Raw genomic sequence first — 12,564 nt, 5'->3', positions numbered from 1 at the left:
CACACCCACAGTTATCAATGTATTCCTGAAAAACAACACTGCAACATTTTACTACAGTTCACTAATTACAGCTTGACAATGTATGTGACTAACATCTGCGTTATGGCAGTTTTTCACAACTCATCAGGTGGGGTTAATAAATGGATATTGAGTGATGAACCACAGAGAAAGCAAGTCATACTTGTTTAACGGATTATCTCTGGAGCTGCATCATGGAATCTGTTACCAGAAAATTTAGTAAGGGCGAGTCTGTCTCACTAGGTGCAGCTCTGGATGTCTTTTTTGTCTACTGTATTTGCAGTGTTAGTTAACCACTCAGTGCAGTGACCTCGGAACAGAAGTCAATAGGTGTTAAAGGAGAGACAGCTGTACAAGGCTTTTAGGGTTGGGGAAGACAGAAATATAAAACAAAAACCAAGAGGACTGCCTTCCAGTGCTCCCTCTTACAGTGCAATCATAAGATTTCATCGTTATGTCATTCTACTGGCAGACAATGAATGTTAAGACCAAATTGTTGTCCAGCCCTAACAATAATAGATTTGCTTGGAACATGAACACAAATCCTTGCATCCTCTGAATATTGAGCGATATAGGCTAGTGGAACAGAGGCAAAGAGGATAAGACTTTTGTTGTATACATGTCAGCCTATTGCTTCAGGCTCTGATGATCATTGCTCATTTTATTGCAGAGCATTACATAAAACTAAATTGCTCTAAGGAAATACGTTCTTATAGTTTCATTTTTAGTGTAAAGCAAACAACAATGTAAGAAACGGAAGAGAAAACACTGAAATTACAAATTACAAATAAGCACATGAAACACTTTTGGCTCATTACCAACTGAAAGCATAATACAGTAGTAAGTTGTATGTCAAGGTGTGACTGTGACCATCATGTACAGTCCAGCATAACGTCACCGGCTGGTTTCGTCTAACTGGAAGAACCGCCCAAACCTGAATATCACCACCTCCATTAGACAAACACGACAAATTCCTCACTTGTCAAACTGAAATGAATAAATCCCCTTATAGAAAACACAATTGAACACACTGTAAACATATTTAGATCCAATATGACTGATCCAGTTAAATTCTATTTACCATAACTTTCTTTGTGTTATTAAATTCAAGTATAATTTTAAAGACATCACAATCGCATGCTGCTCGTGTGAAAATGTAAAACTAACCTAGTAATGAAAGCCTACAGTATATTCTCAAGATTCTTCTGCTGTCAACACCTGGCCTGACCCAGTTTTCAACAAATTCTGCAGGAATGCATCATTGATGTCTTATACATAACATAAATCTAAAAATATGCAAGGATCGCCAGACATTCATCCAGTTAGTCTTTAAAATGAACAGCAATTACACATAGCCGCCACAGTGCTGCAGGTGAAAACAACACATATTAAGTTAGTGGTTTCCCAAAATGGGCTTCAGAGACCTTAACTTTGAAGGGACACACTAAAACGGCAAATATTTAAGTTTAAAGATAGTTCACTAACTTAAGGTCATTATATCAAGAGTGTTTATGAGTGTTTACAATATGAGTAACAGGTGGCTGTTTCTCCTAAATTGCTATCACCACCTTACTTGCAATAATAATATCAGTTTTACAAGTCTTCCATGTCACACGGCCTCCAATAAAGCATAACCTGACACACATTCTCAGAATGGGCAAATTTCCTCAGTTACTTCTTAGATGCACAGAGATTTCCTGTCACTGTTTTAACAGACTACTAAAAAACTGGGACTGTGGATATCAACAGGTAGCTGAGCTTAGACCTACTCGCATGGAAACAGGTGGGTGATTTATCAGTTTAACACAATTTATCAACTATAACAGTGTAAATCTGATTTTTTTGAACCTTGCACAGTAGAAACAGCAAGGCTGGTTGTAGGCTATGCTACTAGGTGTAGATTTCACACTACACACACAAACACACACACACACACACACACACAACCACCATTAGGAATACTACACTATCACTACCACTAGTCTACAAAGTTATATGGAGAATCTACAGTACAATTAACCACTGTTGGCCTTTCGACATATCACACACATTACATAAGCCTGCAGCAAAATGCTGGAACTCCACACTTTATTATTACACGTCCAGGTACCCACCTTATTTGAAGCTTTGGAGGACATTTTATTCTCCTATTCTGCTTCAAAACTAGCAGGTCAAAAGTTGTTGCAGTGTCTATATTGATAATCACTTGGGAGAGTGCGCTTTTTTTCCTTCCGCTTGAATTTTCGCCCAGCTGCCGCCACGCCGGGCTACGTTGTTATTTTATTTTATCCGGGACGACGGGAAACATGTCACGAAAAGCCGTGTGGAAAGTCCAAAGTTCATTATCTTATCTTCGTTGCCCGAAACGCTGGCGGTAGTCCAGTCAGGTACCGAGTCATGGAAGAAACTCGAGTTGAAAATGAACGAAAACGAAAAGCAAATAAGACCACCTTTCTTGGATGTGTCGTCGCTAACCGCTGGATGAAAAGTTGGAAGGGGGAGGCATCACTCGGACGGTGCACAGCAATGGCAGGCGGAGTGAACCTCTCCCAGCTCTCCCGGCCCTGAGAGCAACGGCGTCTGTGCGGAGCGGACCATTGCATGCAGGAAGGGGTGCACACTCTGGAAAAACCGGGCCATTGTCTACATGCCCCGAAACGTCCTCTAATAACGACCTTTTTTTTAAGTTGGACTACATTTAACTAAACATTTTTGCTTAACAATAGCATTCACGTATCTGTTAGGAATCTATTTGTATCGCGGCTAAAAAATCGCCCCCCCCCCCGAGTTATCCTGTGTGATAAACAGTCCGGGATACAATAAGGAGAAGCGACGCCGCTGTCTGTGCTGATGCTGAATGCTCACTTTCACCGTCAGATGATGGTCAATGTTGTGTTGGTGTTTTGCAGAGGGGCTACAGTGATCTTTCAGAATCTAAAGTGGGAGGGCAAAAACATAGCCAAGATATAATGGTCCTCTGTCAAATGCACCACAAATCAGTGTAAAAAAATAGCCACAGGAAGCCTGCCCTCAGAAAAAAAGCGTGAGCAGAATATTAAAAGTTAGTTGCATAATGACCATAACTCTTTCCCTTCACAGTGTTTGTGCAGTGTTTTGGGGGGTAGTGCATCTGTTAGATTACACAACTGGTCACTTAACTGAACAGAGAGCCCTTATTTGAAAACATCTCTTAGCAGAGAGAAATTAGCAGTGTTTGTGTGTGACCTCACAGGAAACCACAAAAGCCATTCAGTTGAGTTCCTATGACTTCCTAAACCACACCCCACTCACAGGATGCAACAATCTCTGCTTGCATTGTTTCACAGTTTACTTCTGTTTCCAGCAAACAATATATGTGATATCAAAGACAGGAGAAACACAAAATGAAAAAGGAGTGTAACATTTTGAAAGTCTTCAGTGTCCACCGTTACAGCACATGTGATTATGAACACAGAGACACAACCTATCTTTTCCAAACAAACTGAGCAATCACATTCCTTGAATCTAGCTCCTCTAATGATTACTTCCTCTGTCTTTCTGGCTCGGATGTGGAGGAGGGTTTGGCGGCAGTGTAGGTGGTCTAAGGGGTTAATTCCCACCAGACATAATCCTACAAGGCTAAGATACCGCCCGTCAGGAGTAGCGGACATGTCTTGAGGGTTGCAAGCAGAGGATGACCTCCAGGAAGGCCGGATCACACTGAGAAGAGGATCAAGACAGATGACCAGCTCTAAAACCTGCAGACTTATACCAGCCAGGGAAAACCATACTCATTTCTAAAGTATGTCTGAAGAAGATATTGACTGGGACATACAGTTTTCATCACAAGGGTTCACAAACACAGCAATATTAAACATGCCCCGCGGGTGATACATACAAGTATTGATGCAAGCCGTTCACTCCTTCTGAAGCTCCTCAAACGCCTGTCGGGATCGATCAGTGCAGACAGCAGGATGTTTAACATGATCACTCGGGTGTCCGCTAACAATAATTTGCAATCAAAATAATCAGACTTCAGCACCACAATATTGCTAATCACCTTTAAAAATGACAATAAAGAGCAGTCTTTCCTCTGCTGCTTGCCTCTCACTCTCATCCACGCCTGTGATCGTACCTCAGATGTTCTAACAGAGAGGAGCAAGACATTAGTGACACTCCAATGTGATCAAAGCTATCTTTGTCCTCTATGCTTGCATCCCTGCTCCCATCTCTCCCTCTTTCTCTCTCTCTGTCTCTCACAAACACACACACACACACACACACACACGCACGCACAGAGACACAGCTCTTTTCGGCAGCGGGCAGCTTCAAAGCTCAGGTGCGCTCATGGAAGAGCAGGCACATGGAAAACAAAGGTGAACATGCAGGCCCGCATTTGGTTGGAGCACATCACAAGGTTCATTCAACCCAGCTTCTCCTGCAGCAAAAAGGCTAATGTAGAGTGAAAAAGCATAATGTGCACACACTAAAAATGTAAAGCTGGCTGTTGATGCGCATAGAGGCGTTCACGTTAGCAAGGACACAAATACATAATGATGAACAAAGAAGAATTTGATGTTTGATATGAAACAGTTGTTTCCACTGGTGAAAGTTCCACAACAGATGTTATTTCCCTGTTTTCATCTGTGCTGAGTTAGGCGTCTGTGGGAGGCTGTGTGATCCCTCCTATGCCCTGTTGACTCATGGCTGCCCTGCAGGTCCAGCCGAGGCTCTGTTCCTACTTAACTAATAGAAACCTTCTGGAGACACAGGACCAACTGAAGTTCTTTATCAATCCATGTCACATTATTGTAGACCAGGTCATCTATGGCTACACTGAGAAGCCATTCATCTAGAGCTATTACATTTTTTAGTATGCAAAGATTGGTACACAATCATTTGTGTGGATTTTTCTGTCGTGGAAATCCCATGAAAAGATTTAAATCAACAACGAGCTAGTTTTAGTTAGCTATTTGTTCTTACTCAAGATGTAAATCAGTGCCAATGAGTGTCAATTACACTGTAGTTTAAAAAAAAGGTTAAGAAATTTTCTTGAACAGTTGCGTACTGTTTTTTCAGCTGAGGATTGATACAAATTTGATGCATTTCTGTCTGTGAGATCGACTCAAAATAAACTGAACTACAGTGCCTATCTTTATGGTAATAAAGGAGCATGTCTTTAGACAACAATGGAGGCCTATGGCACAGAGGAATAAGATATATGAGGTTTTGAATACATAGGCAGCGCTTGTTACCAGGATCAATGCACTGCTGGGTCTGTCTTTTCAAGAAAAATATAGAATATCACCAGCCTTATACTAAATATATACTTTTCACCTAGGTTTTATTTTGAGAAATTTTCACTTACATAATATCAATACGCTCAGTCAAAGCTGCAGAGGAAAAGGGTCATAGTGTAACCCGCTAATGATCAGTATACAAATGTCACATCTCTGCTTAAGAGGCCAACGGTTTGTGACCAGATTAGTATCATATGACAGGATTAGCAGGCATCTCTCAAATTCACCCCCCACTTTTCAGGTCAGTATTGTTCAGGCTTTTGTGGGGGACTCAACCAGTAAACACAAATCTGGTTTTGGGATTTCAAGAAACATGAGTTTACATGTAATGAGACATGGTTGAAGGTTCAAGGTCAAATTTATTCATCCATAAAATCAAGGTAATTACAGTGCTCCTATCCTAATGAACCAATGCTGATTACGCAACATGAGAAATAGAAAGAAATATCTATATAACAAAAAAAAGAAATAGCTACAAAACAAAGCCATAATTAAAAACAGTATAGAATTATATTCGACTATAAAAACTGTTCAAAGGGTGGGCTAAAAGAACCATTCAAACAACAGCATGAAAAAACGGGTGAAGCTTTTAACCTGCATTTCACTTTCCAGATATTGGCTTAAATATCGACTGTGCAAACACATTCCCTGACTGCTGTTGTATATCAGAAAAAAGTTTTCACAGGGTTCAAAGAAGGCCAACAGGGCGAGGAGTATATCCCTGCAGTAATAACTCTGGTCTCCATCCTCTAAGAGAGCCTCTAAACCTGATCTTCCACTAAACCTGTCAACTGTTTCCAGTCATGCACTCCCTCTCCTCCATATCCAGTCACAGCACATGCTATCCATCACACCCTCCCACAGCACAGAGTGAGCACACCTGTTTCCAGCAGCACTTTGCAGGTGAGTTGCCGAACAGTCTCTGGCCAAACCAAGAACTTTAGCTTGGTTAACATATTAATGGATTAAACAAAGACGTTTAATAGATGATTATGGAGGCTACACCCATGCTATCAGCCCTGTGAGGATTTAGTTAAGCATTAAACACAAACTAGTTAAGTGATGGACAAATGGAAAATTTGACCTGTCGATGATGCCACAGGAAAAGTGTGGAGAACATCAAAGTTATCATAGTTCATCCTCAGGGGGACATGAATTTGTGGGCCAAATTTCATGGCAATCCATTTGTAGAGCCACCACGAGGTGCTAGAGGAGAAGTCAGACCCTCACAGTTTTAGGAAGTTTTGGGGATTTACGGATGCAAAGAAGACTTATCCACTGGGGGCCATGAGTGTCTGTATACATTTTCATGGCATATCTTCCTAAAACCGTTAAGATATTTCAGTCTGGACTAAAGTGGTGGACCGACCGACCAGCTGACCAACAGACCAACATTGCCATCCCTTGAGCCATGTTCCTAGCAAGGCTGTCAAAATCAGCTATCATAAAATGTATAGTCTTTTTTTCTTTTCTCATGTTTTGCAGTATCCACATATAATCTTTGGCATGCTTTCATGGCCTAAAAAGATAAATGGCCACAAGGCAACTGTAATTAATTTCAAATATATAAATATGTAAAGATTTTCACATGGTTAAAAGTATTTTCTTATTTTTGGAGTTAATATTCCTGCTATTTAGTTTGGCTGCATTCTTCCTAATTCATTCACAACCACAGAAGAAAAGTTAATCTATGCAAGAATAGTGTGAAGTGCTGTTATTCGGAGAGACACTTAGTTCCACTTAGCTTTTGTGATGAAGAAAAAAGCTTAGTATACTTATACTTACAGTACTTAATTTACCATGGAGGGTCTTCAGTTAGTGATAGTGAACCAGGCTACCTTTAATCTTCTGGAGACATTTACTCCAAGAGGCAGCCTGTGATCAACCAGCCAAAAAAAAAATCTCTCATTTTCCTCTTTCTCTGCTTCTCTCTTGCTCTTTCTCCTCTCAACAGACAGGAGTGCTGAGCCTTTTATAGCCAGTGAACAGAGACTATGCTGCAGTGAACCTGGATGAACTCCACTCTGCTTCTCAGCAATATCTCAAGTAGCTTAACAAGTAATGGCCCAAGTTGCAGAGCACGATAACGGGTCTACTTGAAATTCCACCACTTTGCTACTTCTCTGATTATTTCTCAGCAAGTTAAACAGGCTGTTATGAGTTTCCTCCCTTGAGCCAACCTGAATACTTAATGTTGAATCTATTTTTTGCTCAGTGTGAGACCCACACCCATTAACAGTCAATATACTGTGTAAATCTGCTGAGGAAGAACTAGCCTTTACGTAATGCTTTCCATCCACGTGACGACTCCATTGTTTGCTGCAGAATGAGACTGTAAATTAAAAATATTGCAAATCCCAAGGTACAATCCACAGCGCACTCAGCTCAGTCTAGTGTGTACACGTGTATTTGTGTGTGTGTGTGTGTGTGTGTCTGTTCTACCAGTACGTACTTCATGACAAACAGTTCAACCTTTTCCCTTTACTGTTGCAATAGCCTAGCAGACAATGCCAATGTAACTTAAAGCAGTATTTTGTTACTGCTGAGTCTTATTTGTTTGTACAGATAAATGTATTACACTATGTCAGTGCTGTAACAGTGTGTCCTCCAGCTCAAGACATGAAGAAAATACAGACTGTTCTGCAAAGTTTCATATCACACTCTGTGGATACTCATGTTTTTTTTCTAATGACAATGATCCACCTTCTAGGACTGATAAGAAAACCAGGAAGAAAACACTTAATACAAAAAAACAAGTAAATCTCCATACCATAAAAAAGAAACTTTTCAGCTTTAAAGAAAAGAGGGACAAATCCATTGTTATCACAGGGATGTGTTAAATAACTTGCACCCAGGCTGCACCTATATGTGATTTTTATTCATCCAATTACACAAAGGTACTCTAAGTGACAGGTGGGTGCATGAAAATATTTTGCTATCATTTTAACCTGCTGGGTTACCTTACTGCACAAATAAGCAATGTGGAGGAAAGAGTGAGAATAAGTAAAGTGGACTTATGATATCTTTTTATCTCTGTCATTTTAGTGCAAGAATGATTTCTAATGTGAAATCTGAAGATTTCTCATGGTCTCTTTTAAAACTGGAACAGCAATTTTAAAACTAGTCTGACTTTAAATTGATTTCAATTCAAATCACTGAGCATAAACAATGCTGCTGTGGTGTTTCATTAAATACTGAAGATTGTACACTATCACTGCTTCCTGCAATGCTCAGCTGGATTTGAAAAACATGTGAGCTCAAGGGTCAAAAAGAGAACATATTCAAGCAAGTCAAGAGATGGAAAAGTGCTTGTGGGTAATGAATGGAGCTGTGACAAAAAAGTGCATCAAAGTGGAAAAAATATGTGCAAACTGACAGCAGCATGACCACACAACTCCTCTCACATAATCAGATACTAATTCATATGTTAAAGAGCATTCAAAGGACAAGTTCAAGTTTTTTGCACCAGTAATATTTCAATCTGTAGGAGCTGGACAAGATAACTGTACACGCTAAATGATTACAGAATGCAGAACAAAGGCAAGTTAATTTAATCTTTTAGTTGTGGCTCTACATACACTCACAGCTGAGGGAGTTAGGAAAGACACAGAGAGAGGACCTTATGCAAGTGGCAATGTAGTGTTTGATGCAGGCATCAGTGAAAGTCTCACATCACACATATGTAAGTATAAATGCTTAAAAAAAAGGACTAATTTCTTATTTATAACAAAACCACCAAAGCTGTATTGTTGTAAATATGCCTTGGAAAACTTTGAAACAGTCTGTACAAATCTAATTGGCTGATGAATTCTGGACAATGTTTACCTGTGCTCCACTTTAGGAGAATGAGCCTTTTTAGAAGAATCGGTCACATTATTTTCCTGCACTTCATCAATCTGTGTTATCTGTCAAGAGCTTGCTTTCATTAAAATGTATAACATGTCTGGCATGATTGATAGGATGAATATGAGCCTCTCCTCAGCCTGCTACAAAAACATCCAAAGCAGACCAATCCTTATTCCTGCAGTATCCATGTAGCCCATGTATGTATTCAAGTTAGTCGAGGAGGTGCATGGTCAGGTATTTTCTACATACATAGCTTAGGAAACAGTGAAGTAGAGATTCTGAGGTACTGCAATACCTCACCTGGTACAACACAGAAAAACAAAACTATAAAACATACACCAGGAGCAGAGACACATTATCAGTCACACATTAGGCAGCCACAGAGAAATATATAGTAATTATGCTGCACTGTTACTTGTAACGGGTTTATGTGTCACCTCAGACAGAGTAAGAGAGAGTGCAATAAAAGCAGCAGTTAAACTGTCTGGAAGCACTTACAGTAAATGTCCAGCTCAGGCTATAACAACAGTGCAGAAACACAATCTATATAAGTTCACTGATGAAACCTTAAAGCTTATCTTCCTCAATCATAATGAATCACAATCTCACTCTGTAATCCAGAGCTGTGGAATAGAAATACAGTGCAGTCAGAAAGTATTAGGATAGTGAACACTGCATGTTCCCACTAAATCATTTTGAAAGAGCAACAACCAATGGGGAAACTCCCACACTCAGCTGGCGGGCCAGTGGTGTAACCTTGTCACTCAATCACGTGGCATTCGGCTGACCAATGACCACCACTTGATTACTCAGTCAGTCAGCCAGTCAGTGACATTTGTGTTTATCGTACTGGCCCCACTGTTGCGTTCCAGCCAACAAGAACAATCACCATTCACTTAAAGCTGCAACACCCAATACCCGAGAACGTCAGTGTCAGAGTTTGTGCATGCAGTTGTATGTTAAGGCCTAATACCTCTTTTACTGTGTAATATTAGTGTGAATAGATTAAGGCACAATGACTTATTTACACTAACTGTGTAACACAAGTTGTCTTAACTTTCCATGAGGTGACGCAAAGAAAAGAAATCCTATAAAGTTGCACCACGTCATCTCCACTGTTTCCACTGTAAATGCTACAGTAACAACAACCCTATTGTCTGTTGTGAGATTTAACAGTGATGTCTATGCAAATACACATGTAATGACATATTGACTAACAGTCTGGTATGACTGTGGGTGGTGTGTTTGTTCATTATCTTACATTTAATATATGAGATTTGTGAGTGAAAGGGGCATTAGGCTTGATCCAAATAAATCAATTAAAAACAAGAACAAAGCATGCTGTGCCGGGATCTTGAAACCATTCATTCAAGACCACTGTTCAAAGATTTACCTAATGAACATGTCAGTCTTCTCTCTAGATAATGAGCTCAAACAGTGTTTCAAACTGTCACCGTTACGAATCAAAGGTACAGTTTATCCAAAAAGGAACAAACTGGTTTGAATGCATTTTGTTCTGATATTGTCACTTGTAATCACAAGAGAAGACACAGAATTGTAAAGTCGTAGAAACAGAAGACTCAAACAGAAGAGTCATTTTTCATAGACTGATAAATGTTTTCGGTTTGTGCAGTGTGGAAACCTGGTTAAGATAACTAATCACAACCTAGTTTATTTCTCACAGATCGAATAATTCCATGTGAGTGTTCTTTGTGTTTTTGAATCTGACAACATTTCAGACCTGAATAGAACAGGTAAAATGAGACACCTGTACAATATTACTGTAAACAGATTTTAATATGGGGCTGCAACAAACGATTATTCTCACTATTGATTAAAGTGCCAGTTGTTGTCTTGATCAATTAATTGACTGTTTGGCCCATAAAATGTGTCCAGTCTAAACCTAAAAATATTGTTTTATATCAAACAAAAGACAGGAAAAGCAGCAAATCTAAATCACAGTTGAGAAACTGGAACAGATGAATGTTTTGCAACATTGTTTTGCTGGGAACATCAAAAAGTTGCTTGTTCAATAAAATGCTTCAGCTCTATTTAAACATTTTGCAGACAGTAACGGTCCAGAGCAGGTTAAAAACACTAAAGAAACACGTGTAAAATCTGAATAGCTTCAGTAGTGGAGATTAGCAGTCTACATCCTCCACAGCGTAAGACATACTGATACTGACGTAAAAAAACAAAATGATGGAAGGAAGGGAAAGGAAAGGAAAGAACAGGACAGGGAAAAAGGAATAGTAAATAAGGCAACAGCAAATGAGAGCGGAGCAGAGGACTGAAGATAAAAGAGAGGAGAAAAGGGTAAAGGGATTAAAGGGGGAGGAAAGGAGAGCAGTGAAAAAAAGATGTGCCAGCTTGGGAAAAGAAGGAAGAATAATGTAATTTAAAAGGTAAGAGTTTTAATTTAATTTTAGGTAAGAGTTGATAAGATGAGAGAAAATGGAGAAAGGTAGAGAAAATAAGGAGAAAGGAAAGGAAAGCAGAGCAGAGAAGAGACACCAGTAGATGAGATAAGAGAGAGAAGGGCTGAGCTAAACTGCTCTACATTGTACCACAAAGTTATGATGAATTAGGGAATGTTTCAAGTCCAGTGAACTCGGCATTGGCCTGAATAAAGTACATGCATCTCACCCCCACTGCCAGTGACTCTTCCCATGGTACTGCCTGTTACTGCTACATTCCAGCAGTATGAAGCCTCTTGCACTGGGCAAAGGAGCGGAAACAGCAGGAGCTTCCAGAGAACCATGCACAGGCACTCTACACCCCAGAGGAGAGGCTGAACAGTTAAAGCTCAGAAGTGCCAGTCAGACAAAAACAGCTTTAACTCTGCAAAAATCGATTTCACTGACATTTCACTGAGGTAAATTCACTTCTGGAGACAGTTGTAGATATTGGCAGATCATTTCAGAGATGAAACCAGAGAACGGTCAGTCAGTGAAAACCATTGGGCTCCTTTGAAATGCCGAATGTGAGACAGTAGATAATAAGCAGAAAAGAAGCGGTGGAACAGCTTGCTGTGCATTCAGTCAACTTAACGAAAAACCTCACTTTCAGTGTGAGTTTCAGTAGCCAGACAAAGTCTATGCAGCTGAATGTGTGTTAAAAATATGCAGATAAATGTATTTCTTGAATCAAGACCATTCAACGCACATTATCTTTTTCCCTCTGAAAGCGAAACAAAAGAAACATTTAAAGAAACTGCTGAATCAGGTTCTTTTACTGCCACTTAACCCTTTCAGTCCTAAGTTTATGACAGTGTATGCTCCTCCAATTAAATCACAACCCATACAAGAGGAAATGATGTTGTGTTTTTGGTAGCGTGGGGGAAGCAGAAGCCGTGGAGGATGGGAACCAGACCCAGTCAGCCAGAGAGGCGGATGGAGACACAGCAGCCACAGGGTCCGCT

The 12,564-nt window shown here is 40.0% G+C and overlaps 1 protein-coding gene across 16 annotated transcripts in view; it reads right to left on the bottom strand.

Annotated features, from left to right (window-relative positions):
• tjp1a (tight junction protein 1a) overlaps positions 1 to 12,564 on the bottom strand; it is a 115,761-nt gene that overhangs the window by 46,003 nt on the left and 57,194 nt on the right. Inside the window, exon 1 of one of the 16 annotated variants that reach the window (XM_071488607.1) lies at positions 7,083 to 7,311. The exons of 14 other annotated variants lie outside the window; for them this stretch is intronic. Coding sequence is in view for 1 of the 2 variants with exons in the window: in XM_071488604.1 (XP_071344705.1) it covers positions 2,133 to 2,156 (24 nt within the window). In the remaining variant the exon portion in view is untranslated. Of the gene's footprint in view, positions 1 to 2,132; positions 2,751 to 7,082; positions 7,312 to 12,564 lie in introns of those variants that run through there. One more of the 16 variants, XM_071488604.1, reaches the window with a different exon arrangement.

This window comes from Trachinotus anak, unplaced genomic scaffold (assembly GCF_046630095.1).
Source record: "Trachinotus anak isolate AG129_WGS33_773 ecotype Australia unplaced genomic scaffold, CSIRO_AGI_Tana_v1 ptg000011l, whole genome shotgun sequence".
NCBI lineage: Eukaryota > Metazoa > Chordata > Actinopteri > Carangiformes > Carangidae > Trachinotus > Trachinotus anak.
The sequence above is the reverse complement of the archived record's forward strand: the minus strand, read 5'-3'. Positions and strand labels throughout refer to the sequence as shown.